The sequence below is a fragment of the Lepeophtheirus salmonis genome, chromosome 3, assembly GCF_016086655.4.
Source record: "Lepeophtheirus salmonis chromosome 3, UVic_Lsal_1.4, whole genome shotgun sequence".
NCBI classification, from domain to species: domain Eukaryota; kingdom Metazoa; phylum Arthropoda; class Copepoda; order Siphonostomatoida; family Caligidae; genus Lepeophtheirus; species Lepeophtheirus salmonis.
The window spans coordinates 17,021,380-17,047,611 of record NC_052133.2 but is presented as its reverse complement, the minus strand read 5'-3'; the positions used below and the strand labels follow the sequence as shown (position 1 = coordinate 17,047,611).

At 29.5% G+C, this 26,232-nt stretch overlaps 1 protein-coding gene across 1 annotated transcript in view; it reads right to left on the bottom strand.

Moving 5' to 3' along the window:
* The window catches only part of LOC121114025 (uncharacterized), a 240,451-nt gene that overhangs the window by 5,979 nt on the left and 208,240 nt on the right, over positions 1 to 26,232 (bottom strand). Inside the window, exon 2 of the mRNA XM_040707840.2 lies at positions 2,935 to 3,054. Within this exon, the coding sequence (XP_040563774.2) occupies positions 2,935 to 3,054 (120 nt within the window). The remainder of the gene's footprint in view (positions 1 to 2,934; positions 3,055 to 26,232) is intronic.

Sequence of the window (26,232 nt, the reverse complement as noted above, 5' to 3'; positions counted from 1 at the left end):
ACATAGAATAAATATACATGACTTACAACTGAGCTCTAAGTTTGTAAGACTGATATGCAGGACTGAACCGGAAGGGACAGCATTCTTCAGCCCCAAAATAAGGACGGAACGAATACTAATTAATAGGGTATAAACAAACTAAAAAAACAAACATTATCTGCATGGCGGCGGGACAGTCTGTAGCTTGAAGGAGCAATATTTCCCCAAACAGCGCCCTCTATGGGAGTTACATACCTATATTTTATAATAAATAATATTGTCATTCATGGAGTTCTATTACTTTGTCCCAAGACGGTCCCATTCTCTGCTGCTTTGTTTACAAACTAAAGTTGAAAGTAAATTGAAGTGCATTCCTCCACATAAACAAATATGACGCAACCTCGAATAAAACATCATAATTCAAACATATTATATATAATGAATGCCACATTTAAACATATTTTTCTTTTGAGTAAAAACTTTGAAAATTTGCTTTAGACCTTTCCTTCAGGGTTAAAATGGATTGATAATTCAGACAAAAGTTGTCTTTTTGTAATATTTTCACCTAACCCCATAACATTCAGTATTCTATTGCACTACTGCGATTAAAGAATGTGCTGAACTTGCTATTTCGAATTGCAAAACCTTTTCTTTTGTTAGGAGCAAACTTTTTTACTCCATGAACGACTTCACGTGTAACGTGTAAGTAACGTTGAATAATAAATTCTCCAGATAAAAGAAAGTTTTGATATTATGTATGTATTAATGTATAGTAGATTTTGTTTGGTTAAGTCAAATATGAAAAAACAATGTGTCTGTAACAAATCATCTCCATGGACTAACAAATCATTAAGAAGACAATTAGCTCAACGTGTATCTGGAGAGGAACAAAGCCAAGTTACTCAACCTCCTATAGAAGGATTAATTATTTTTGGGATTACAATTTCCAAAGTAATAGACTCCTTGTAAATTAACACTAACATTCCAATCTATTGAGTGAATAGTGAAATAGTCTACGACAATGATTCTCAAACTTATTACATTGCGTGCAATCTAAGAAAATATAAAGAGCTCCAAGTAGATCCACCAATATTTTAAAAAATAGACAATTTTTAACAAAATGTTTTCTTTGTAATAAAATAATTTTTGTGAATGTTTTTTATACATATAAGAGGTGTATTAAAATGTATATATGTAATAGAATCTGCTAATGCTAAACGGTGTTAGAATAATACAATTTGGTAATAAAAAAAATAATAGTTTTGCGATTGTTTAAATCAGTATTTTTTTGAGCACACGTTAAAGAATGACAACAGCAAAAGGAAAATACGTCATATTCTAGAGTTTTTCTTGGATCATGACAAAAACACAAGCCAGGCGGCTGAAAATGTGAAACGCGAAATTTTTTGGTTGCGTCAATTCTGTTCCGGATTTTTTTTTGTCAAAGATCCATCACGCTCTGTAGGGTAAAATTCTTGCAAGTTTGAATAAAAGAATGGAAATCATTGAGTCTGACCTTCATTTAAGCACTGTTTTGATCGCCAAGGAGATAAACAAACATGAAGGAAAAAAAAAAACAATTAAAAAAATCTATTTATAATAATTTATTTCTTTTTACGAAACATATTAAAAAAAAAATTCTCTTCCCCTCAATCCTTCATGCACCAGTAAAGGCTAAGTACGTAAACAATATTTTTTATACCATAGTCTAGGGCAGGGATTCTCAACTTTTTTTAGTGATGTACCACTTGTAAAATATCAATTTAACCCAAGTACCCCCTTATCAGCACAAAGCATTTTTAGCTTCAATGACACAGGATTATATTTTGGAGAGGGACATGGATTTTAGTTTTGCTTTAAAAAAAAAGCAAAAATTTCAAAAAACCATATTTATTCGCAAAAAATTAAGTTTTTTTGTAAAAGAAATTAAAAGTCCACAAATTTTCACAAAAAGTGATTTTTTCCGAAAACTATTTCAATTCTAATATTTCTAGAATTTTTTTTCCAATATTGAATTTTTTGGAGAAACATTTTAAAATCCATAAATAATCACAGAAAATTAAATTAAATTCTTTATATTAAATTTAAAAAAAATTTCTTAATTTGGGGGGACACAGCCCCTCCAGCCCACCTCTTGCAGACGCTCCCGAATTATGTATCATGTGTAAAATACTGTTTCAAAATATGAAGTACCCCCTGGATTTCCTCCAAGTACCCTAAGGGGCTCGTGTACCCCCATTTGAGAACCACTGGTCTAGGGGTTTGTTAAATCCGAGTCTAAATATGTATCTCATAAATTTTACTCTCATTTGATTACTGGGGAATTTTATTAAATGTTTAGCCTCCTTGTTTTCAATTTTCTTGAACTAATTTGCTTTAAACACATTTAAAAGAAAAGTATTTATCATTGATTGTATAAACCTATTTTTTTAATGTTCCTTTAATTGGTCAGATGGAGTTGCACTAATTAAGTATAAGTAAATATTAAAGTATTGCATTTACTTCAACTGACCAAGTAATCTTATTGGAAGTATACATTACGTACGAGTATATTTCCTTTTTCTAGGAACGACTGGGGCACAAACCTACGCACATTGAGTTCAAGAGAATAATTTCTCTTGGTCGCGTTGTCCATTGAGCTAAGTCATTCCATTCAATTTGTTCTGTTTTAAACATTAATCTTTACATTTGACCTTGCATTTCCCAGTATTGGCTTTTCTCAAATTAAATTATTTATCTCTATTTTAGTTTTGGGAACTCTTTGCTACTTATTCATGATAAAAAGAACAGGATATCTCATAGGGAACGTAAGTGATGACCAAAAATATATCTACACAAGTTGTAATTTTTGAACGTAAAAATCAACAAAGCGACATATGGTAAAGAATTTTAGCTATAAATTGTGTTCACATTGAAATACAATTTTACGTAAAAGCAAGGACATCATTTACTCACCCTTAACGAGGCAAGAAGTTGTATATGTGAAACCAGAGTTAGGTAAAGGTAGTGAAGAAGAAGTTGAGGAGGTGGAAAGCACGGCACTATCTTCCAGCCCTGAAGAAGACTCCATTGCACCTGTAAAAATAAAAGAATTAATTATATATGGTATGAAAATATGTATATGGACAATCTTAAACAAAAATCATGAAAGAAAGAAAGTTGCTTTTTTTTTTTCTACCTCGGTACAACTGTATTTCCACGTATTATTTTATAAAAAATTAATTTTAATTTGTGAACATATTAAATACAATATTTGGCAATATTATTGTAGGATCCTTAGACAAGGGTGTTCTTGGTCATCTACATTTATATGTATATCAGAACTGGTACTTTTGTAGCTATGTAATTTATTTCCACTTGATATGGACGGCTATAAAAACAAGAAAAATATTTATACTCAAGACTCAACTTAAAAGTGAAAAAAATAAACTTCATCACTTGGTCCATTATACAAATTATATGAGTATACTTGAACAAAAAATGTTGGGATGTCTCCAGTGATTGTTACAGAAGAAACATGTTCTCTTTTCCAATGTTCTACCAAGGTGAGTAAGTTAGTAACCACTCTGTAATTCATTTAAAATAATGAAAAGTCTGTCATCTTATTAAGTCCTTTGTTGTATCCCCGACTGAGGCATTAACGCCAATCATATCTGTTTTCTTCTTTTTTTGAACTGAAAATTGATTTTGTTTTGATTTGTCAACTATTAAACATTCTCAGCCTATTTTTTCCTATAATTTTAATACAATTAAAAAACTATCCAGAGGTCTAATTATCTTCTCTTAAAAACAACCCTCTTTAAAATTCTTCCTCTTTCTAAAATCTAATTTGCTGTAAATTCTCCATTTTTATTAAAAACCTCTCCCCAGAACGAAATCTTTCTTTTGATTGGTTTCTGCAATTCCATTCTTTCTAAAACTTTTCCCGCTAATTTTGATTAGTTGCTTCATTTGTTCCCCCCTCCTAGAATGGGCTTATATAATTAGTAATCCGTATAATTTTGCATGGTCCGTTGCCATGTTTAGTTCTAATTAGACCAGATTCATAGGCTCTGGTGGGCAAGTTTGATTCTTTGCAAATAAGTTGATTTTTTTCATAAAACAAGATTGATTCGCCATGTTTCAAAGTTTTTTTAATTGTCGATTCAAAAATGCACCACAAAAAGTAAAAATCCAAAAAACGAATTATTGTGTATAAAATTAAATTAAAAAAGGGAGTTATGAAGAGGAGGAGAATATTAATCCTACTATTTATCCTCAATCTTCATTACCGTTGAAGAAAGAAGATTGCAAATTAGCAATGGCAATGACAATGAAAAAATCAGAGGGTCAAACATTTGGAAAAATTGTTTTATATTTATCAAAAGTAGTATTTTCACATATGTTGCATTTTCAAGAGTGTCATCATATTTACATCAAATGGACAGAATCAACAAAAAATGTTGTATACAAGTTTTAGAATAGAAATTTACCTATTATATAATTATAGTTTATAGTCAATCGTTTTAGTTTAGAATTTTAACATAAATTAGCTATATATAAATAAAAACTTTTTAATTATTTATTGTCTATTTTTAAGATAAAGTGTTCGCGCTAGTAGTTTATAATATTTATTTGATTTTTATAGACATAATTGAGTATATTATAGGCTTTGGTATTCAAATTTCTTGGATGAATTGAGATACCTAAGAATTCTAGCTACAGTTTAGAATCTTTATGCGATTTATGAGACGGATTTGGGTACCCACATGTGCCTTTTCAAATACAATCTATCCATTTATCATTCCTTTGTGTGACAATCTATTTTTGCGGTACTCCGAAAGAGGTTAATAATATTATTATTTGTGGATCAAAATGGAGGAATATTCGTCAAAGAATACAAATGTAATCCAGTCGTGAGTGATTGGAAATAAAAGTAGTAGTACTATGTAATAAAAAGCCTTTATCACAAGTCATAATATGTACATTTTACATCATTTTGAGTAATATTAATCTAAGCCCAGGCTTGCATTATTATTATACATATGTATCATAAATGGGTTATCAAAATTAATTCGTATTTATAGACTCAGCTTGATACAGCCTTTGTTCTGCTCTTTTAATAACGAAATTAATATACATATATTTTTTTTGAATTTGATAAACATATAACACATTGCAGGCATACATTTTAATTTATTCATATCTATTAAGTTATTAAATTAAAGCTATTAAATCATACTGATATGCTAATATATCTTTATCAAATGTTGTGGTTGTGTTTTTTTCTTCTTTTTTTTGCAAATAAGTAAATGTGTATCGCATATATTCAAGCAAATATTGTTTTTTATTTATGTCAAATACAATAAAAATGAGCTCTGCTCATTTTTAAGCTTCTGAATGTGAAAAAAATGGTAGTAATAAAGGGAAAATTCAGTCAAATTTCTCATTAACCAATTAGTGTCCGGTGGTAACTTTAGTTACCATATTAAATTAACTACCATAAAAAAATAAAAATTCTAAACTATCTGCTTTAACAGACTAAATAAGGGCACATATGATTTTGGTATGTCAAAACCGATTGGTAACTACAACTCCCCTAGGCCTGACATCAACACCCAGACTTCTGCAGTAATTGGCGTCTTAGGAAAAAATGTCTGCCGCACCTCTCATCCAAAGTTGGATTCACTCTGAGCTTCCATCATGACAGTGTGGTACGCCATAAGCACAACCTTCATCTTCAAGGGTTGCTAGTCTGCTCCCGGTATTTCGAGGCTGATATTGCTTGTAAAGGAAGACATATTCATTACAAAATATGGCTACATATAGTATTTAAACGTGCCACTAATTGGTTTTGAGTTTCTTTATATTGATTCCATAAAAATCACGGTTACCATAATCTAGTCATGGACTACAACTTTTGGATCGTTCATAGTCCCGTCCATTATTAGTTTATCTTACTTCTGTATTTAAAGATGCTCTCCTTGACCTTTTAAAGGCAAATAACTAATGTTCTTCATGTGAGATAATCTCCTCCAAGACCAAACTGGATCTTTGCCTAAACTGGCTGCAATTTTCAAACAAATAGTTCGTGAACAAAATCTTGGGACTCGTAGTTGTGGCTCGAATTCAACTGTGGCTTAATTTGTATTTTTTCTGACTCAAACTTGCTGTTAAACGACTCTGACTCGTAAGTAAAAAGACATTTGACTCGACTTGTGAGTAAAAAAATAACTGTGGAAGAAGAGTTATTGCATTCGTTTTGTTTATCAACTATTTTACAAATTCTCTCCTCGGCTTTTCATCAGAAAGGTTCTTTGTGTGAGTGATTCTCCTTCTAGGCAAAATTGGTGTTTTTCAAAAATAGGCAGCAATTTACAATGAAACACATTGTGAATAGTGCCTTCCTTAGAGCTGGAGACCTGTACTTGTGGCTCGGAATCGAGTGCGATTTAAACAGTATTCTTTTTAATCGTACACGTAATTGAAAGACTTCATACTCATCCCGGACTCTTGGGTAAAATAAATTTTTGAACAAAAATAAGACTTGTTCTTTTTTTTCCGGATGTATTTGTGTAATTATTGTTGTTTCACATGGATTATGACAGTATGAATGAGATTATTAAAGATCTATTATAATCTAAATGAATAATAAATTTTACTAATTTATAGCCAATGGTTGTTTATAACCATGGAGTTAAAGATCATATGGAAGGTTCTCGCAAGGGAAAAGAGAAAATAATGAATTTTGGGTGAGGCGATTGTCTTTTATAATTTATAATCCCTTTCTTAAAGAAAAATGGAGGAAAAACGATTCAGGCGGGTTCGGCTGCTTAGACATATTTAGATTAAAAAAAAGAGATTATTCTGCAATTGAAATATTAATTTTATTTGGAAGAAACAGAAATATCATAATTGTTAACTAATAAATATTCTAGATTACTAACTTAGAAGTTTATAAACTTCTTTAATTTTAAAGTCTTTAAAATATACTAAGATCTATGAAAATTATTCAAGCAGTAATTGTCATTCTATCACTACACGCTGAAGCATGATATTTTATAACATCCAAGCTAAAGTATGTTTTACTTTATTTTCTTCGTATAAATGTTTATTTCAAATTTCAGTCCTTTGTTTCTCATCAATCATTATACCCAACACATGTTATACTTAAGTGCAATTCTGAACCCAAAAGAGCTTATGCACTTTTTAAGTATTCAAAAGAGGGCTTACTCCACTTTAAGGTGGAGGATTTTCTCAGCAAGGGGGGTTGACAAAAAGGGAAAGTTTTGAAAAAACAAACTACTGTGTAACCAACTATTATTTGAAGCCTTGAGCAGTTCCATCTGTAGTTCGAAATCTTTTGAATTATTTGTCAACGCAGAAGTGTTAAAGATTAACGTTCGGAGCCATTTCAGATTGTCAAATGAAAATGCAACTATTATTCAGGCAAAGGAAGACGCTGTTGATAATTTCTCTGTGTTATGCATGTAAATGGACGTGATGTGATGTACATATAAAAACACCTATAATTTTATTCAGTTTTACTGACTATCCAAACCGTCTGTATACTTAATTGAGAACGATTTCACTCTCAATTTTGAAGTGGATCTATCTCTCGTCCTGCTTGAGAACAATTATCTTCTGTTTTTCCTTCTTTTTATTATCTTTTTTTTTCTACGACACAAAAAAGTGTGATACATCATGCTTTTTAAATGTTTTTTAGCCTTTAGGATATGAAAAAGATAACATAGTGTCTTAAAAACATTGTAGATGGGTTAGTTATAAGAAGTACTTGACGGTCTTATATATATATATATAAAATAAGACCTAAATTGAAAGAAATGCTCTTGGGTATTAAACAAAAAAAATATATATAAAATAAATAAATAAGAGTCAAAATAATTGTTTTGGTTAATTGATAAAAAACAAAGATCCATTTATTATGGAAGTGTATGAGTCAGATACTATTCAATTAATATTCCAATACGTAGGGTTTGACATTTGTATTTCGTTATCCAGTTCAAGGGCGTCAACAAGGGATGGGTTGGAGGGCTGGGCCCTCTCAACTTAAGAAATTTTTTCTTTCTATTAGAAAATATAATATTTGATTTTTTTTACAAAAAAATTAATATTTGAAATTTTTTTAACAAAAAATTTAATTTAACAAAAAATTTAATTAATGGAACTTTAAAAAAAAAAAAATTTAATATATGAATATTTTGTTTTTGAAATTTTTTTCCTATAAAATATTATTTTTGAGAATAACTATGGATTCTTGACATTTTTGTGAATAGCTATGGATTTAAAAAAATTGAAAATTTGAAATTAAATTTTGAAATTTTTATAGAAAAAAATAATATTTTTTTTGAATACCTGTAGATTTAAAAAAAAATCGAAAAAATGTAATATTTCAAATGTTTTTTTCAAAAACAAAATCACCCCCCGCCAAATATAACCCTGCAGACGCTCCTGCACTTATACCCGGTGGAAACTAAAAATTTGGAGTTTAAAGAGTATTGCTTTTTACAATAATTTTTTGGGATAGAATAAAAAATTTAACGCTAAAATAAGATTAAAATTTTTTTATTTTGAGATCAAAGGTAGTTTCCAAAGTGTAAGCTTTTCCTAGGAAAATAAATCTTCTTTACTAATTAGTAGTGTTGGATTTGTCTGGAAGTTATTTAGTTTATGAGTTCGGCATTGAGTTTGAGTTCGGTCATGGTAGAAATTTCAAAATTTCAATAGTATATGTAAAGTGGTTTCTTTTATTAAGAAAAAAGTCACTCCCTTAGAGTAGTGATTAAAAATTTAACATATTTGAAAGTTTCAGTGAGATCAAATTTTCCAAAGTGTAATTTCTATGAGTTTGTTAATTTTCAGAAAATCACTGCCTTGTTTCAAGTCGAGTTTTTTTTATAGTTCGAATAATACTCAACTAACACTACTAATTAGCTAAGAGTTTAAGTTGCTTTATAATTTAATTCCACATTTGCGTCAAAATATTTTGTTTTATTCCGTAATATTTCAACTATCTCTGACCATGTTTCAAATCAATGAAATTATAAATATATTTATATACATACAGAGTGTATTATGCACCATAAAATAGATTAAAAAAGACTAATTCTTTCTGCATTTCTCACATAATGGTAAATGTATATGTAGCCATAAGACATGCATAATATTCCTTTCTTATAAATGAACCTAATTTTTCATGGAAGAAAATAGCTATTTTGTACATAGTTTGGTGACGGAAATATACAACAGCCCCAAAACAATGCAAAGCTGACAACTTGCTGACAAAGATCTTTCTATTTAATTAGTTTCGTTCTATGAGCACGAGACCCAAGCAGTCTCATTATATTTAACAACAAAATACATAACTTAATACATTTACAGGGAGCGGGGATCAAATTTCGCCTACTTTAAACCTTGATAACTTGAAGACGCCATTATCAAATAGAAAACCGGTTACCAAATAGGAAAGGTATTCTCGTCAGCTGATGATACGTAGTTCAGTTAGCATCATGCCGTCATCATATGAGGAGATAAAGAGCTATAAGTGGAACGAGGAGCTTTCGAGGTCCGCCGTAGTCATGGCATTGGTTAATAATGGAGGTGAAATCTCCAATTCAACGATTGCTTCATCCTTAAGAGTGAATTTACGGACTGTTCAGCGTATCCGTAAGAAGCTAGAGGGCTCCATCAAGTAGGTATTCGGCAACATGGGCAATGAGATGGTCAGAAGAGCCTGCGGCCGGTTCAGAGACTGTATTGAGGCTGTTATTGATGCCAACGGTGATTATATCGAATGAATGGCTACTCTATACCTATATGCTTGTCATAGTTTTGATTTTCAATAAAAAAGTTAAAAAAATGTATATTTTGTGTTGTTTTTTGTAAAAAAATATTTTGGCGACAATTTGATCCCCGCTCCCTGTAAATTAAGTATTCATATACACAATCAAATACATAATAATAAAAAGAGAGGTGTCGTGATTATTTATAAATATTCCTCTTCTTTTTTAGGAACTTTCGAATGTCAATTCCTACCTATATCATTACTGGATACCAAGTGGGGTTAGCGTCTATTTCCTTCATCCCATAGCCTTAGCTACTCCTGGTTGTGTCATGACGTCATGAGAGCTAATTTACTCTACTCCCCAACATTCTTCAAATTGTCAGGGTGACCACGTTATTATTATTTTTTTTTTTAACATAACGGGGTTTAATATTACTTGAATCTCTCAATATATACATGGATTTTATGATTTTATCAATAAAAATCAATGGAGTGACGTAGCTTAATGGACAACGAGGGATAAATAATGTTTTGACCTAGATATGCGTGGCTTCGATTATGAGTCGCAACTAGATGTCTTTGTGTAACTATGTATATGGACTTTAAGGACATTTCTTCGGTCAGATGAAGTAATTTTACTATTACAATCAGTACAATTCCATCTGACCAATTAAAGGAACATTTAAAGCGCAAAGAAATCAAGGCTGAGTATGAAAGGACACAAATTCTTAATGAAAGTATTTGATTTATCTAAATTAATGTAAGATAACCTCAAAAATATTAGTTTTTTGAGTTTTTGAGTAGTTAAGAGTCAGCTGCTTTAAATCATACAAGAGTCAATTCATGTAAACAGCTGAATGGAAAATTATAGACAAATGTGTGGCAATAACATAAAATAAGGCTGGATTTTTTTTGATGAAACAGAGAAAAACGCTTTATAAGATTTTTACTTCAATAAAAACCCGAAGTGGATTTTTTAATCAGTCAAATACGATCTTAAACCGCTGAAAAGCTGTCTAACAAGTTATTAATATTATAGATATTTGTTCCAATTTTTACATGAACCTATTAACGACAAGTTGAATCAATTTGATCGTGCGGTATTTGAACATTAAATAAAATTTTGATGTCATCAATATAATCAATTTTAGTTTGTGAGGCTAGTTATTAACCAGCTAATAATCCCTTTCTTCTCTTCGTTATTCCCGCAATGAAAATACTTTGATCCACTCTTCTTAAAAATAATTTTTACGTTATGACGTATCAGTATCTATTATGATCAGTGTTACCGAATAACCTATTTTTATCAGGTTCAGTTAACCTTAAAAACCGCAGCTCTTAAGGACTTTATCACTTTTTTAAGTTAATATAAATTATAGTATTCATATCAACGGATATGTTTATCATACTGTTACAATATTGAGAAAAAGTATCCCAGCTTGCTTTTATGTTATTATCATATACTAACAATCCATCAGAGGCAAAATCTTTGTTCACCTTCCTCGCGGAGGTAACTATATCTCTTCCATGAATTCACTCTTTGAATTGAATTAATAAGGTTAACCCTGTGACGGAAAGAAATGTTTCATACGTCATGAGAAGAAATGATAAAGTGACGTCATCTGAAGTATCCTAAAAAGCGACATCTTGCTGGATCTATGAAAGCTCAATTTGATGTATCGTACCAACAGCTGGGTAAGATAGGCATAAGTTGATAAAATATGGAACCAATCATATTCTATGACGTCACTATTAAAAACGTGGTGGAAATCAAACATCAGTCATACACGCGTTATGGTATAACCGTTTCTATTAACCTGGGCCTTTGGAAAATTTGGCTTAGAAAGTTTGCTGTGGGAATACTTTCCTGAAAAAAATTGCATTGGAAAAAGCCCGCCGGGCAGAGGAATCGCCTTCTTTTTTAATGTAATTATTATAGAGATTAAATAAGGTAGGCGATTTATTTTAAAAATTGTAATTCTTAGAAATTCACGTCAAAATTATATTTTTTAACTATTATTATTTAAAATATTAAATAGTTGGAATGAGCATATTTTTAACAGAATCGCAGCCGCATAGACGTGGATAATTTTTACTAGAATCTCATTGGGATCGGCGTCAGGATTTTTTTTGAAATCGCACATCACTAGTATTGAAATGTAGGTTTGATAAAGATGCTTCATATAGCAAAAAATCAAATTTAGGAATAATCAAAATTGGCAAAGGTTTGCACTCTACAATCAACGGCGTCCGCAAGATTATATATACATATATATTTTTTTTGGAAAAAAAATGAAAATTGATTTTTGGTAAAAATTCACAATTTTTCCAAAAAAAATAGTTTTTTTTTTTTGGAAAAAAAACATCTAAAAGCCCTAATTATTTTAAAAAAATTAAATTTTCTGAAAAAAATTTCAAAAATTCAGAGCTGTTTATGAAAAATAATTTTTGTTTCCAAAAATTTTCTAAAATTAAATTTCAAATATGAAATGTTTTGGAAAAAAATTTCAATAATTTAATTTTCAGAGACTTATTCTCAAAGAAAAATGAATTCCAAAAATTTTTTAAAATTAAAAAAAAATTTTTTTCAAAAATCCATAGCTATTCTTGTTGGAAAAAAATAAAATAGCTTTTTAAAATTTTTTAAAAAACTTCAATATTAAATTTCAAATGTAAAAATCCAAAGCTTGTCATAGTGTATTAAATTTTTTGCAGAAAAAAAAATTTAAAAAATATTAATTAAAAAATTTAAAAAATTTAACTGTCGTGTAAGAATAAAAAATTCCTTAATTTGGGGTAAGGGGGCTACATCCCCTCTAGCTCTCTCCCTGTGAATACCTCTGACCATGTGCCAATTCTAGTTAGTTATGCAACTAGCGGATAAAATAAGTATCACTCGGATCCTATGCCTAAAATAATAATTAACAGTTGCTAACAAGAAAAATATAGATTGAAATTGTTCCAATATCTATGACTTTATTATTCTGTATGGACTTTGTTTGTAGTTTTGTAATTATTTATAACAAAAAACTGTCTTGCTCAAGTACCTTTATATCGCTGTTATATTTATCTTATTAGATACTATTGTACACTTATTAAGTGATACTTACGACAAGTAGACTCTAAAAATACTTGATTATCATTTTAATATTTTTGTATTTCATTCTCTTATGTTCCCTTTCTCTATTCATAGTAATATTATTTTTTTCCACTCGTGTTTTTATTTTTTTTATGAATGCTGAAAATTAATGTCCTGTAACAAATTATTTTATTTCTTGTTATTTAAGGCACATATATGTATATATACATACATGTTTGAGTACATTTTGGGGGTACTGAGAACGATGATGACAAGGGATTCTTTTTTTCGAAGGAACTGTCACATATACCGGGTGTGGCAAAAAAATCTTTACACTTCGTTTTTGCTACATCAATCAAGTTTTTTGTGAATACGGTAAAATTATTCGGGTCAAATACTAAAAATAAAAAGAAAGAAGATCTTCCTAAGTATCTTAGAATCCGAGAAAATGCCATCTGTATGTGACCAACGAATTTCGGTCTGCGCACTTTTGGACGCAAGTTAGACGCCAACGGAGATTACAAAGCAGTTGGGGATATCTAGGCCAACTGTCTAGTCCATTATGTAGTCGGAGATGGTGGACATGAAGCCTTTGTTGGGTAGGAAAGTAAAATTGAATCCGAAAGAAGTCAAGGAGGCTACTCAGACCATCCCTTTCAAGTCGATGAAGGACTTTGACGTCCGCAGGACCATAAAAAATGATGGGGACAAGAGCCTTGTGAGTGTGGAGAGTCCACTCATAACACTAACCATGAAAGAAATCCATCTCCTCCGTTGTAAAACTCTTTTCAATTAGTCTTTTGAACTCTTTTTGGACAACTTTGGCCTCCTAGAGTCCTTATGGCAACATCTTCTCTATAACTTTTGCGTACATATTGAGTCCAAGGCCTGCACCGTCTGTCACCCAAATATCAACAACCTCAAGGCCATTGTCAACCAGCACTGGGATGCCATGTCTGAGAACTACATCTGCAATCGGTGCTAGACCTTTCTTGGCCACCTGGAAGCCATCATAGCTGCCATGGGGGGATACATCAATGATTAGGGTAGCCAAGACATCATAATATATTTTATTGACATACCCTATTACAACTGGTTGCTGAAATACATCTTGATAAAGTTCTAGAATGAATGTGTAAGATTTTTTCGCCGCACACTGTACATATATATATATACAAGGTGGAACAGCATAACTTCTGCACCCTCAAAATGGCAATTAAATAAGCGTTATAAATCAGAAATCAGAGGTTATATAAGGATGTAGATACTAGTGATGGAACGGTTCCGAAAAAAATCCCGATGCCGATTCTTTAATATTTTAAATAATAGTTAAAAAACACCATTTTCCTATCAGGGCGTCCACAGGATTATATTTTAGGGAGGGTGAGAGGTGTGTGTGTGTGTTGTTTGGAAGAATTAAAAAAAAAAACTATTCAAAAAATTCCTTTTTTTTTGAAAAAAATTTCAAAAATTAAATTTAAAAAAAAATCAAATATACACTTAAACATTTAAATTATTTTCAAAATCCACAATTATTCACAAAATTTTTCCAAAATCCACAGTTATTCACAAAAAATTTCCAAAATCCGCAGCTGCTTACAAGAAATAAATTTTGTTGGAAAAAAAAATTCAAAAATTCCAAACTGATATAAAAAAAATCAATTTGTTGTAAATAAGTTTCAAACATTAAGTTTTTAATATAAAATTTTTTGGAAAAAATTAAATTTTTGGAAAAAAAAATTAGAAAAAAAAAATTAGGATATTAAATTTTATATTCAGAAGCAAAAATTCCTTAATTATTTTTTTTTCATAACTAAGAAAAGTAATAAATCTTTAAGTACAACTAATATATAAAATGATTAATTGTCCTATAACTAGTGGGTACATTAAATACAAAAAGATGCAAACTTTCATAAACAACATAAATTAAGTTATAGATGTAGATTATAATATGATTCAAAGATTAGTAATTGGCAACTTTAAAAAGGCCTGAAAAATCTTGATTTTTCTAGCATAAATCTGGTTTCAATGACATGATTTAGACAAACTGCACCATTTCAGAAATATTTTAGAACATAAAAACTTTATGGCACTAATTTTTTGTGGTCTGGTATAATTATTCATAATTTACAAATTTCCAATTATAAAAATTAAGAGAAAAAAATAATTATTTTTTATATATTAGAAATTGAAGCATTAAATTCTATTATTCATAAATGGCACTATAAAAAACTCAGAAGCTCAATTGCAATTAGTTAATTTTTATAAATATTCTGTCAAATATTTTTTGTCAATATTTATTTTGGAAAGCCAAGAACGCACATTCCTCAAACACATGATAGCGATTGACTATATTTCCAGGAAAACTTTAGAACCTCGCCTATAGAATGAAAACACAAGGATGTTATATTGCCGTACTCTGTTTATATATGTGACGTAGGGTGATCATATTTTGATTTCCAAAATGAATAAACTTACTCCAACTAGTTTTGAATTAATGAATATTTTATTAAAGCATTAACAAATTTTGATTTCATAACTAGGAAATTTTATGTAAGGTTCTCGTTTAGTTCTATTTAAAATATGTAATTTTCGTATGTTATTTTCATTATGAGGGTGGATTGAAATAAATATACTCGAAGGAAAAAGGAGTCAAAGCGGTTGAAATCATAATTAAACAAAAAAATATGTCTGTAAATTATGTTCACTCGCTCAGAAAAAAAATAGGGTTATACCTTTTGTAAAGGTCGAGGCTTGCCGACAATGCAAAGGCGAAAAAGCATTGACAATCGGGTAATACATTTCGCTCTTTTGAGTGCAAAAGCTCTTATTGTCAATCAATGAAATGTGGAGAGGCAATTGATAGAAAAAAATAGGATTGATGGCATGGGGGAAGCCAAGGGCAGCCATTTTTGATATTTAAAACTAAAAATATAACGTACCATTGTCTTAATAAAAGTACTTTTTACAAATCTTGATAAAGTTGAGCTTTGGAAAATTCGTTCACGATTCCTAAGGTCACCCATTACTCTATAAAATTACATTTATTTTGAACAAGTATGGGAGAAGTGAGAGGATTTTTTTTTTCGTGTTCCATGTTTAAGTATTATTTGCCTAGACACTCTATATAGTTTGAAACCCTTTAACATAAAATCATATATTTGAAAAAGAAAATGAAAAAAAACCCCTCGTTTTTTGCTGACTCATCGATTCCTTGACAAATTATAAAAGAAGTTTGTCTTATATATATTTTAATAAATTATGCTCAAGATTTGAATAAAATGAAATGAACCCCCCCCCCCTACTATTTATATGGGATAAATTTTACGATATCTTCTATTTATTGGAGAAAATAATATATATCAAATTTTCAATGGATAAACAGATATTGGCTTTTCCGAAGTTGTATTTGATTCTACAAACATAGGTATATAATATTATTATAGAATCTTAGAAAGAGAATTACTTTTTTAAAGATTAATGCATCATTCCTTATTATAATTTAAAAATATACAGTTGTAATATCATTATCGCTCTTCCTTTTAAAAATACTTTCATGATATCTTTCATAGTGCCCAGGATATATTTTCAGATCCAGAGAAGGGGCAGTTAGTAATTACCTAGTCTTATTCCAATTCTATAACAATATATGATTTCTGATTATATCTCACAACCTTTCCTCCAAAAATAAAAATGTAAATCAGGTGGTAGTCGTTGAAGATGTATCTCCTTTACGCCTATGTATTTGATCTCTCAAAATCACCCCTATTTGTCAGATGGCGTTGCACCAATTAGCCATAAGAAGTGATGAAATGGTGATACTCCTGTTATAACTAAAATTGCGTAATTTGTAATAAAAAAACGCAGGGAGAAGGCGAGAGTGAGTCATATGGTACACCTGAATTATGATCTTTGTTAATATCAGCTGCTTTTTATATGATTTTGAGGGTAGAAAATGAATTACTACCATAAAGAGCTTAAAATATCATTAGTGCTTGGGGAAATATTGTAATTATATTTAAATTCAAATATATTTATTTTACAATGCATTTTTAAAATAATTTACACCAAAGATAGGCAATAATGTTTACTTCAGAGGGAGAAGTTTATACTATGACGACCAATTAAATAATTGATAATAAATAAAAAAGATCACACACAACAACTTTCATTTTATTTTCTAATTATTAAGGGCAGTTTTTTTTTTATTACAAACTAGCTTTAAAAATTACTTAATCGGTCGTCTTGGTTTTAACCTCTCCTTCCGAATTTTCTGGGATGAGTTGAGATAACTAAGAAAATTAACTATAGTTTAAGCCTGTATTTAGCCCCAACATTGTCTTTCAAATGCGTAAATGTTTTCTAATTTAAGTATAGTTTTTAGCCTTTTCAAAGGATTTCTCTGAATAATTTATTGATAGAAATGGACCATGATCATTTGTAGAGGAATACAAATGTAATCCAAACTTGAAAAAAAAAATAGTTCTAGCTTGGTTTTGTGTTGACAGGCCATATATATTTGTCTTGAATGGAGTAATATGTAATAAGTAGAGTTGCCATTTTTGTAAGGAAAAAGAGTAGGAGGGGAAGGCGAAAGATATACATATACTGAATTAAGATCATTGTTAATATCAGCTGCCTGTTATATGATTTTGGGGGAAAAAAATGAATTACTGCTTTAAAGAGAAGAACCTTCTACATTTAAAATAACCTTATTTCAGAGAAAATATTGATATTATATTTAAATTCATACATATTTATTCTATTATGCATTTTTAAAATAATTAATGCCTACTTCAGAGGGAGAAGTTAACTTGAGAATGACCTATGATCTATTAACGAATGAACAAAAAAAAAACAACGATACTAACCATTTTTTTCTTTTTATAACTAAAAACGTTTATATTTCTCTACCTTGTTCCCATCCCTAGTCATCATGCCTCATGACGTTTTATTAGATCAACTGCAAGGCGCCCTGAAAGAAAATACATGAAAACGAATTCTACCCCGAATCACCATAAGCTTGAATTACTTCGATGTCGATCCTCAATTCTACCCTGAGTCCAACTCCCTAATCAATCCTCAGTTTTAGTCAGCATCATTCAATTACAAAAAAAAAAAAAACGAGAGCAGAGACACCTCCTTTCTTTATATCAAAACTGTTATTTTTCTCTACGTTTTGCACCGTCTTAACAATGGGGCATTCGCGTTATTTAACAGATAATCATTAACCATTTGTATGTTTATTTTTATATTATGATAACTTAGTACATCCCCGCCATCTAGCGGAAACTGATGTTTTCTGGGAAAAGAATGATAGCACAAACTGTTTTTTCATCTCTAATCTCAAAACTGTTAATTTTCTTAATGTTTTGGCCATCAATTTAAGTATGATTAGACAATATGATGTAGCAATTAATCCATCTGATCAAGGAAATTGAAGTCAATTTACATATTATGTATATTTTTTCATCTCTAGAAGTGACTGGGTATCGAATTCACTCACATTGATGTCTCGTTGTCCATTGAGCTATAGGGCTCTTAATATTTTGTTGAAGGTGAGAAAATATAAAGGACTAAAATCAGTTGGTATTTAGACAATTTTGTCATTCATTCTTCCTAACTTTTGGAGTATCAATGCTTTAATCAGATATTTTTATGAATATTAATAAATCATTCCTGATCAACAAATTAAATTAAAGTGGAGAAATCAACAGATTACTATTGAATACAGTTTAATTTTGAATTTAGTAGGGATATTTTTCTGGACAACTTACAAATAATCTCCCTTTTCCGAAATAAGAGGTTTTGTGACGGTGTAACTTAATTATTACTGGAAAGGAATATGCATGTAGAACTAATTTGTTTAAAATTAAATATAAATTGCCACAATTATTTTCCATTAAAAAATCACTCTTACTATGTGATACACATAATCTCTTACTTTGAAAAGAAAGCAACACGTTTTAAGTTGTCGATCAAAGTAAAGAAAGTCCTTTTAATACTTTATTTCCTCAGATTGGGCCAAAAACGTTGACAATTCTAAGGACTTCTCAGTTGTAAAATAAAAAGAAACCGAAACCATGACAATTTTTTTTTTTGGGAGAAAAGGAGATAAGCTATCGTAGTGTTTCATTAGATTAACTTCAATTACTTATAAGAATAAAGAAATAAGCACAAATCCAACTCAGAATTTACTACGATGTCGATCTTCAATTCTACTCCGAGTACAACTTACACTTATAGATCATCAGTGTTACTTGCAGTATTTAATATTTTATGATTGGTTGTTTTGTCTTCAAAAATATAAATTAATGGCACTAGCTATGAAAAATAAAAACTCTGTTCATATTGCCAACTAGAAAAAAAAAACCGCTCCCATTTTCTAGAGCAGGGATTCTCATCCTTTTTTTTTAGTGATGTACCACTTGTAAAATATTTATTTAACCCTAGTACCCCCTTGCCAGCACAAAGCATTTTTAGCTTCAATGAAAAGGGCGTCAGGAGGATAATTTTTTTGGAGGGAGTCTTGGTTTTTAAAACTTTTTTGAAAATATATACGGAAATTGAAATTTTTTGAAAAAAGTTCAAAATACTCAACTTTATCGAAAAAAAAAATTACAGCTATCCACCAAAAATTAAAACTTTGATATTTCATTTCAAAAAATTTCAAAAATCCATAGTTTTCTCAAAAAATTTCAAAAATCCATATCTATTGCCAAAAAATTAAGCTTTTTTTGCATAAAGTTCAAAAGTTTATAGCTTTTCAGAAATATTATATTTTTGCTAAAAAAGTTTTAAAAATCCTTAACAATTCACTAAAAATTAGATTTTTTTAAATTTTTTCGAAAATCCATATCTATTTTCAAAAATTAAGTTGTTTTGCAAACAAAAAAATGACTCAAAATCCACACCTGTTAAAAAAAAATTAAACTTTTTGGAAAAAATTTTCAATTCAAAAATTCGTCTAGAAAAAATTCAAATATTAAATTTTTCTATTAAAAAACAAAAATTCCTTAATTTGGGGGGAGTGGTTACTCCCCTGAATTATGTACCACTTGCAAATATTATTTCAAAATTTCAAATACCCACTAGAGTACCTCCAAGTACCCCAAGGGGTACACTTACCCCCATTAGAGAACCCCTGTTCTAGAACATAGTTTATACACCTCTGAACTATAAGGAAGAAAATATTTGTAGAAACTACCGGATATGGCAACGATTATTATATCGGTCTTTATCAATATGCATTGGAGTGATTAAATAATTAAATTAGGCGCTGTGTGTCCAACCTAAAATAGCATAATCATTAGTATTGCCACAAATACAAATTTGTCATTTGGGGGGGCCCTAGTAAGAGTGAGCATGGATGATTCACCAATAATAAGATACTAAGATGTTCCCTCCACAAGAATTAATGAACAATGGTCGCAGCTTTATCAAATTAAAAAAATAAATATTGAGATTGCAAAATACACAACGTAAGGCTTAGAGTTTACAATCCTATACATATATTGATGTAAAAAATAATAACATGGTGCAATGATTTTAAATTAAAATGTTTTTCTCCCAAATATTTTTGTAACAATTGTTTAAATTTATAGTATCTCTTGTACATGGGAGATCATTGTATGTATGCATCTATCACAAGTATATATTTATTTATGAGACAATCGAAAGGGACTTCTTTCTCTCTCTTTCTGATACATAAAAATAGCCTTTTTTTTTGCTATTGTTTTTAGAGTCCTTTTAAAGAATAAGAGTTATTAGTGCGAAAAATATGGGATTTATGAGAGTCGAAGAGTTCAAATTGCTCATTCGAGATAATTTATATATTTGTTACATATAGTAATATATACTCCTATGTAGATATTGTATATGTGCATATAAAATGATATGCTTGGAAATATTGTTATTCATCTACAGCCTGCTGATGAGGATGATATGATTATTATTATGACATCAAATTTCCTATCTCTTTTAGAGATATATATTATCATATTATTATCATGTTTTATTGTCATACATAGGTTTATATTGACATAATATTATTTATATTAATTTGCTCGTATCATTATTATATGTTTGAGAGCATATGTTATATCTAGGTATATACCATTATAATTAATATATAATCATACTAATAGTCTCCATCAATAAAATTTAATATCATACGGAGGGATTCCTTATGAAAGGAACTAACTAATAACAGGAACGTGAATAATTAGAGTTGCCATTTTAGTAAGGAAAAAAAGGAGTGCGAGGAAAAGAGGGAAAAAGTTATATTGTACCTCAAAATCAGTTGCCTCTTATATGATTTTGGGGTAAAAAATTAATTACTGCTATACAAAGGAAAATCTTCTATATTTACAATAGCATTATTGTAGTAAGAATGATATAATTATATTAAAATTTATATATGCATTTTTAAGAAAATTTACATCAAAGGTATACTTACTTTTTAGGGAGGAAGTGAACCACAACGACCAATTAATTAATGTACAAAAAAACAAAAAAAAAAACAAGATCTTTTCTATATTATTTTTTTTCCTTACAAAAATGTCAATTCTATACATAAAATATGTCCCGCAAGGTATGTAATAATAAAAGAACCTGAAAATGAACTGGAATTAAATAATTAATTTCTTGTAAAAAATTTCTAAAATCCTTAGCTATTTACAAAAAAAAAATTATATTTTTTGATTTGCTGCATAATTTCCCCAAATGACGTTTTGTCTGACGTTCCTGTGCCATCAAAAATGAAATTTAAAGCCCCTTCAGATTAACAACTAGAAAAAGCTGCTCTTGTTTTCGAGTACATGCTTTAAAAATATCTGGTAAATAACACAGATGGGATTTTGTAGAGAGAAAACACAGTTTCGGCATTAAAAAAAAAGGAAAAACGGTTTATTTGATTTTCATTCTGATATAGATCGTCCTGGTATTAACATCTATCTTTGAAGGAAGAGTTCTCGCTTATTTTTGTTATATATATATATAAAATGTTAATAAGATAATTATATTAAAATATATACCTATTCTATAATATTTTCCATTTAGATAAGCTATTTTAAATGTAATTCTCTCTATAGCCTTAATTCATTTTTTTCCCTTGCCCAAATCATATCAAATGCAGTTGATGTTAACAAGGTTAATTATTCCGTAATTGAATTCATCTCACCCCTGCCTTTACTTTGTGCTCACAAAAAAATCCCATCCATAACAATGGGGATGTAGGTTCACGTATTCAAAACTAATTATTGCAACAAAATCATCAAATAAGTATATCATTTTATTCTAGAGTATAAATGGAAATAATATGTTGAATAGTAAATTAAATTTTTTTCTCCAACTGCTGAACTATTCTTCTATTATTTGGGGTTATTAATTAGAAGTTATAAAAAATATTGGTCTTCCATTTGCTTTTGGCAGGTTTACTAATGTTTTTAATTTTTTTAAGAATAAAACTCTTTTAATTTTTTTGCAATATTGGTGATATTGTTTTAAAAAGGAGATACACAAATATGGATATGTATACCTACATACAATGGAGTTTTCAATTATTATTGTATTAACCTGCATTGATTTTTGCATTTAAAATTAAAGCCGAATATATTTATGACTGAACTAGACCCTTTTTAGAAAGCATTTAGAAAAGCTTTTTAGAAATATTTTGTAAATAAACAAACAATTATTATTTACGATTCCGATAAAATTATTTTGGCTTAAATACAAATAAAATATTGTACTCAATTCTACTTTGAGAACAACTAGGACTTATAATTCCTTATGTAACTTACTCTTTGTCGTTCATGAGTACACATATACACTCGTGGGTACAATTTATACTTGGATGCTATCTCCTCAAGAATTATAAAATAAATATATACCTACACTGAAAATTACATAAATTTTGCCATTACATGTTTATTTCATACTAAAAAGTTGGCTCAACCCTATAAAAAAAGTTCAATTACACAAAAAACTAAATTAATAATTCTCAAAAACCGGGTTTGATACGAAAAACGGATTAGAAATTTGTAAACAGCGTGCCATAATTACTTATATAATCAAATATTATTTTGAAAAATGTAAAGATTTATTGACTTGTATTGTTGAGTACGAGTATTTACTTATTAGTAGTATGTTTACATGCCCGATCATAGTAGCGCCACCTTGCGCTGTTATTGTTTACCAGTAGTGTTGGATCAGTCCTAGGAAAATTTTCAAAAACCTAGAGCTGTTCACAAAAAAGGATATTTTTTGGAACAAAGTTTCTAAAATTAAATTTTAAATATAAAATTTCTTGCAAACTTTTTTTCAGAAACCCATAGCTTTTCACTAAAAAATTCAAAAATCTCTAGTTATTCTGAAAAATTTCAAAAGTTCGGAGCTGTTCGCAAGAAAATTATTTTTTCTTTTGGAAAAACATAATTAAAATTAAATTTAAAAAATATAAAAAATTTCAATTTTTTTTTCAAAAACCCATTGGTTTTCAGATTTTTTTAAAAATTCATAGCTTTTAACATAAAAATTAATTTTTCCGGAAAAAATTTCATGAATTGAATTTCAGAAAAAAAAACAAATTCAAATATTAAATTTTTCAGGTAAAAATTTTTATAAATCCTTACAACAAATTTAATTTAATTTACTCTGAAAATTTTTCAAAAAATCTAGAGCTGTTCACGTAAAAATCAATTTATTTGCAAAAAAATTCTCGAATCAAATGAAAGAAAACAAAAATCAAGTATTATATTTTTGGAGAAATTTCAAAATCAATACAAAAAAATTAAGTCAGTTATTCACAGACAATTAAATTATTATGAAAAAAAAAAATGAAACGCTTAATTATATTTCAATTATTACATTTTCTGAAATTTTTTTTCTAGAATTAAATTTTCTACAAAGAATCATCAATTCCTGAATTTGGAGGGAGCTACTGCCCCTGCAGCCCCCCCCCTGCGGCCGCACATGGACCTACAAGTATGCTCATTCATTGTGGGTGTATTTATATAGAAAGTGTCATTCTCTATAAATTTATACAAAAAGTATAAAGTGGGGGAAAATGCGACAGTTTCATGTCCACATTTTTTTCATCTTTCATTTATCATATTTCGGACTAAATATAATAAATTCAATTTATTATATTAGTTGCTGTATTTATGTAGAAGTTGTACATACATAGTGTGATGTACATAGTCTTGCAAATAAAGAACGAATCATAGCTATACATACATTTATTCAAATTGCTTGGATGACATGTGAGAAATGAGTTCATGGAGTGAGTCTTTCATCTTTTATGTCAATGTAGCATCAAGATACAATCTTAACAAAACAATGATAAAAGTACGAGCTGTCCTCAAGAAGTAAGGTGACTTTGTATTTTTAGGAAAAAATATAGATTCAATCATCAATATTTATGTGTGTCCCTTTCAAAGTAATTCACCTCAGATGCAATACATTTGTGTCTATGCTTTTTCCAATCCTCAAAGTACTTCTCATACGTACTTTTCGGTATAGCCTTGATCTCTTCCATCGATGCAGTCGTTATCTCTCTCAATCGTTGTAAATCCCCGTCCTTTCATAAGTTTCTTCAGTTTTGAGAACAAGAAAAAGTCAACTGGGGTCCAATTTCGGTGAACTTGGTGGCTGAGGCATGATTCTGGTGTTGTTTTTGGGCAAAAAATGTGACAATTCTTTTGTCAAAATGAAGTAATGTCGTAATTAATTTTACTGACACTAGTTTCGTCCACGATTATGGCACGATCCAACCGATATATTATTATCCTATGTGTAACTTCTCTGATAGTGATTCCACCGTTTAAAAAAACAATTTTCTTCAGTGCTTCATCTATTATTACCTTGCTTGTGTGTCTAGAGCAAGGCTTTTTATAGGCATTAAAAGGCATTTACTAGGTGGAGTAAAAGGGAAATAAATCAACGACTGAGATGGCGAATTCTCAGTCTACTGGACTACGTTCGATGGTGGTCGGAAAAGTTAACTTAGCAGTTGCCATGGTGAAAATTCACAAATTTGGTTTGAACTGTCGGAACATCCTCCTTACCCACCAAATCTAGCCTCAAACAACTTCTTTTTATTGCGTCATCTAAAAATTCAAAGGACAAATATTTTTGTCAAAAGAAGAGGCTACGATTGTTTTGTATAGAAAAACGACGAGTTCTATTAGGACGAGTTACGGAGATGAGAGCATTGCTGTGTAAGTGTGTATAGTTACAACGAGACAATATTGAAAAATAATTAATTGTCTCCGAAAAAACAGTCAGTCCCAACGTTATTTTTAGAAATTTGTTTTCTACAACAAAGTGGAAGAGGCTTCGATATCAAATTGCAACATGATCTTTATTTACTAACAATTTGTGTACTGAAGGAAGAAGAAACACTTGGTCCATCTGCCAAGCCGGTATTGAAACTTTGGCATACTTACTATATTGATGTCCTAAAGTAACACCAGCAATATAACTCTGCAGTTTAAAAATTGAAGAAAGCTTGTAAGGCAGGATAACAAAAGTAGATCGAATCCTAGGAACAAGTCCCAATTCTCCGAATGTCCGAATTATCTGCAAATTTCGAAAAAAATAATTTTTTTCTCCTAGATTCCATCAGGTTCTGATTGTAATAAATTTAGAAAAAGTCATCGAAAAAGAACTCGATATTTTGGAAGCTTTATAGATTAGAGATAATGTTTACTTCTAACCTAATATTTTCAACATCACAGAATAGATAATTATAAATATATTCGTACTATATTTTTTCATCTATCTCTATTTCTGGATATTAATGATATAACATTTAGAATATTTTTTACATCAATTTCTGATATAACGTTTATGATCTCAAGTTTTAATAAGTTTAATGAATAATATATTTTCTATTTGCTAGTAGTAGTTTATTTGGAAAACATACTTTACAAAAAATATACACAAAAAACTATCAAAAACTAAGACAGATTTATAGCATGGAATGCCAATCATACAAAGAAAGCGTCCAAATTTCTGAGTAATTCTTTATCATTCATTTAGTTAAGGTATTTTTTACTCAAAATGTATCATAGGTAGGTTGTGTGTTCAATGAGTGAAAAGTAAGATTATTAAACTCTTAATTTTGAGCAACAAGTCCACATTTTTAATTTAGATGAAGCTTTTTGAGTAATTGAATGCAATTTTATTTATCTTTTGTCATTTCAAAATGATAATCAAACTATTTATCCTTATCATATATAATAAAAAATTACCTTAAAAGAACTACACTTCTTGTAACAAAATACGTTGCTAATTACCAATGTTTATCAGTTCTTAATATAGTTAGAATTCAAAATCGATTCCATCTCATTGCAGTCTTGAAAAACGTTCCTAATTTTAAAAACCTTTT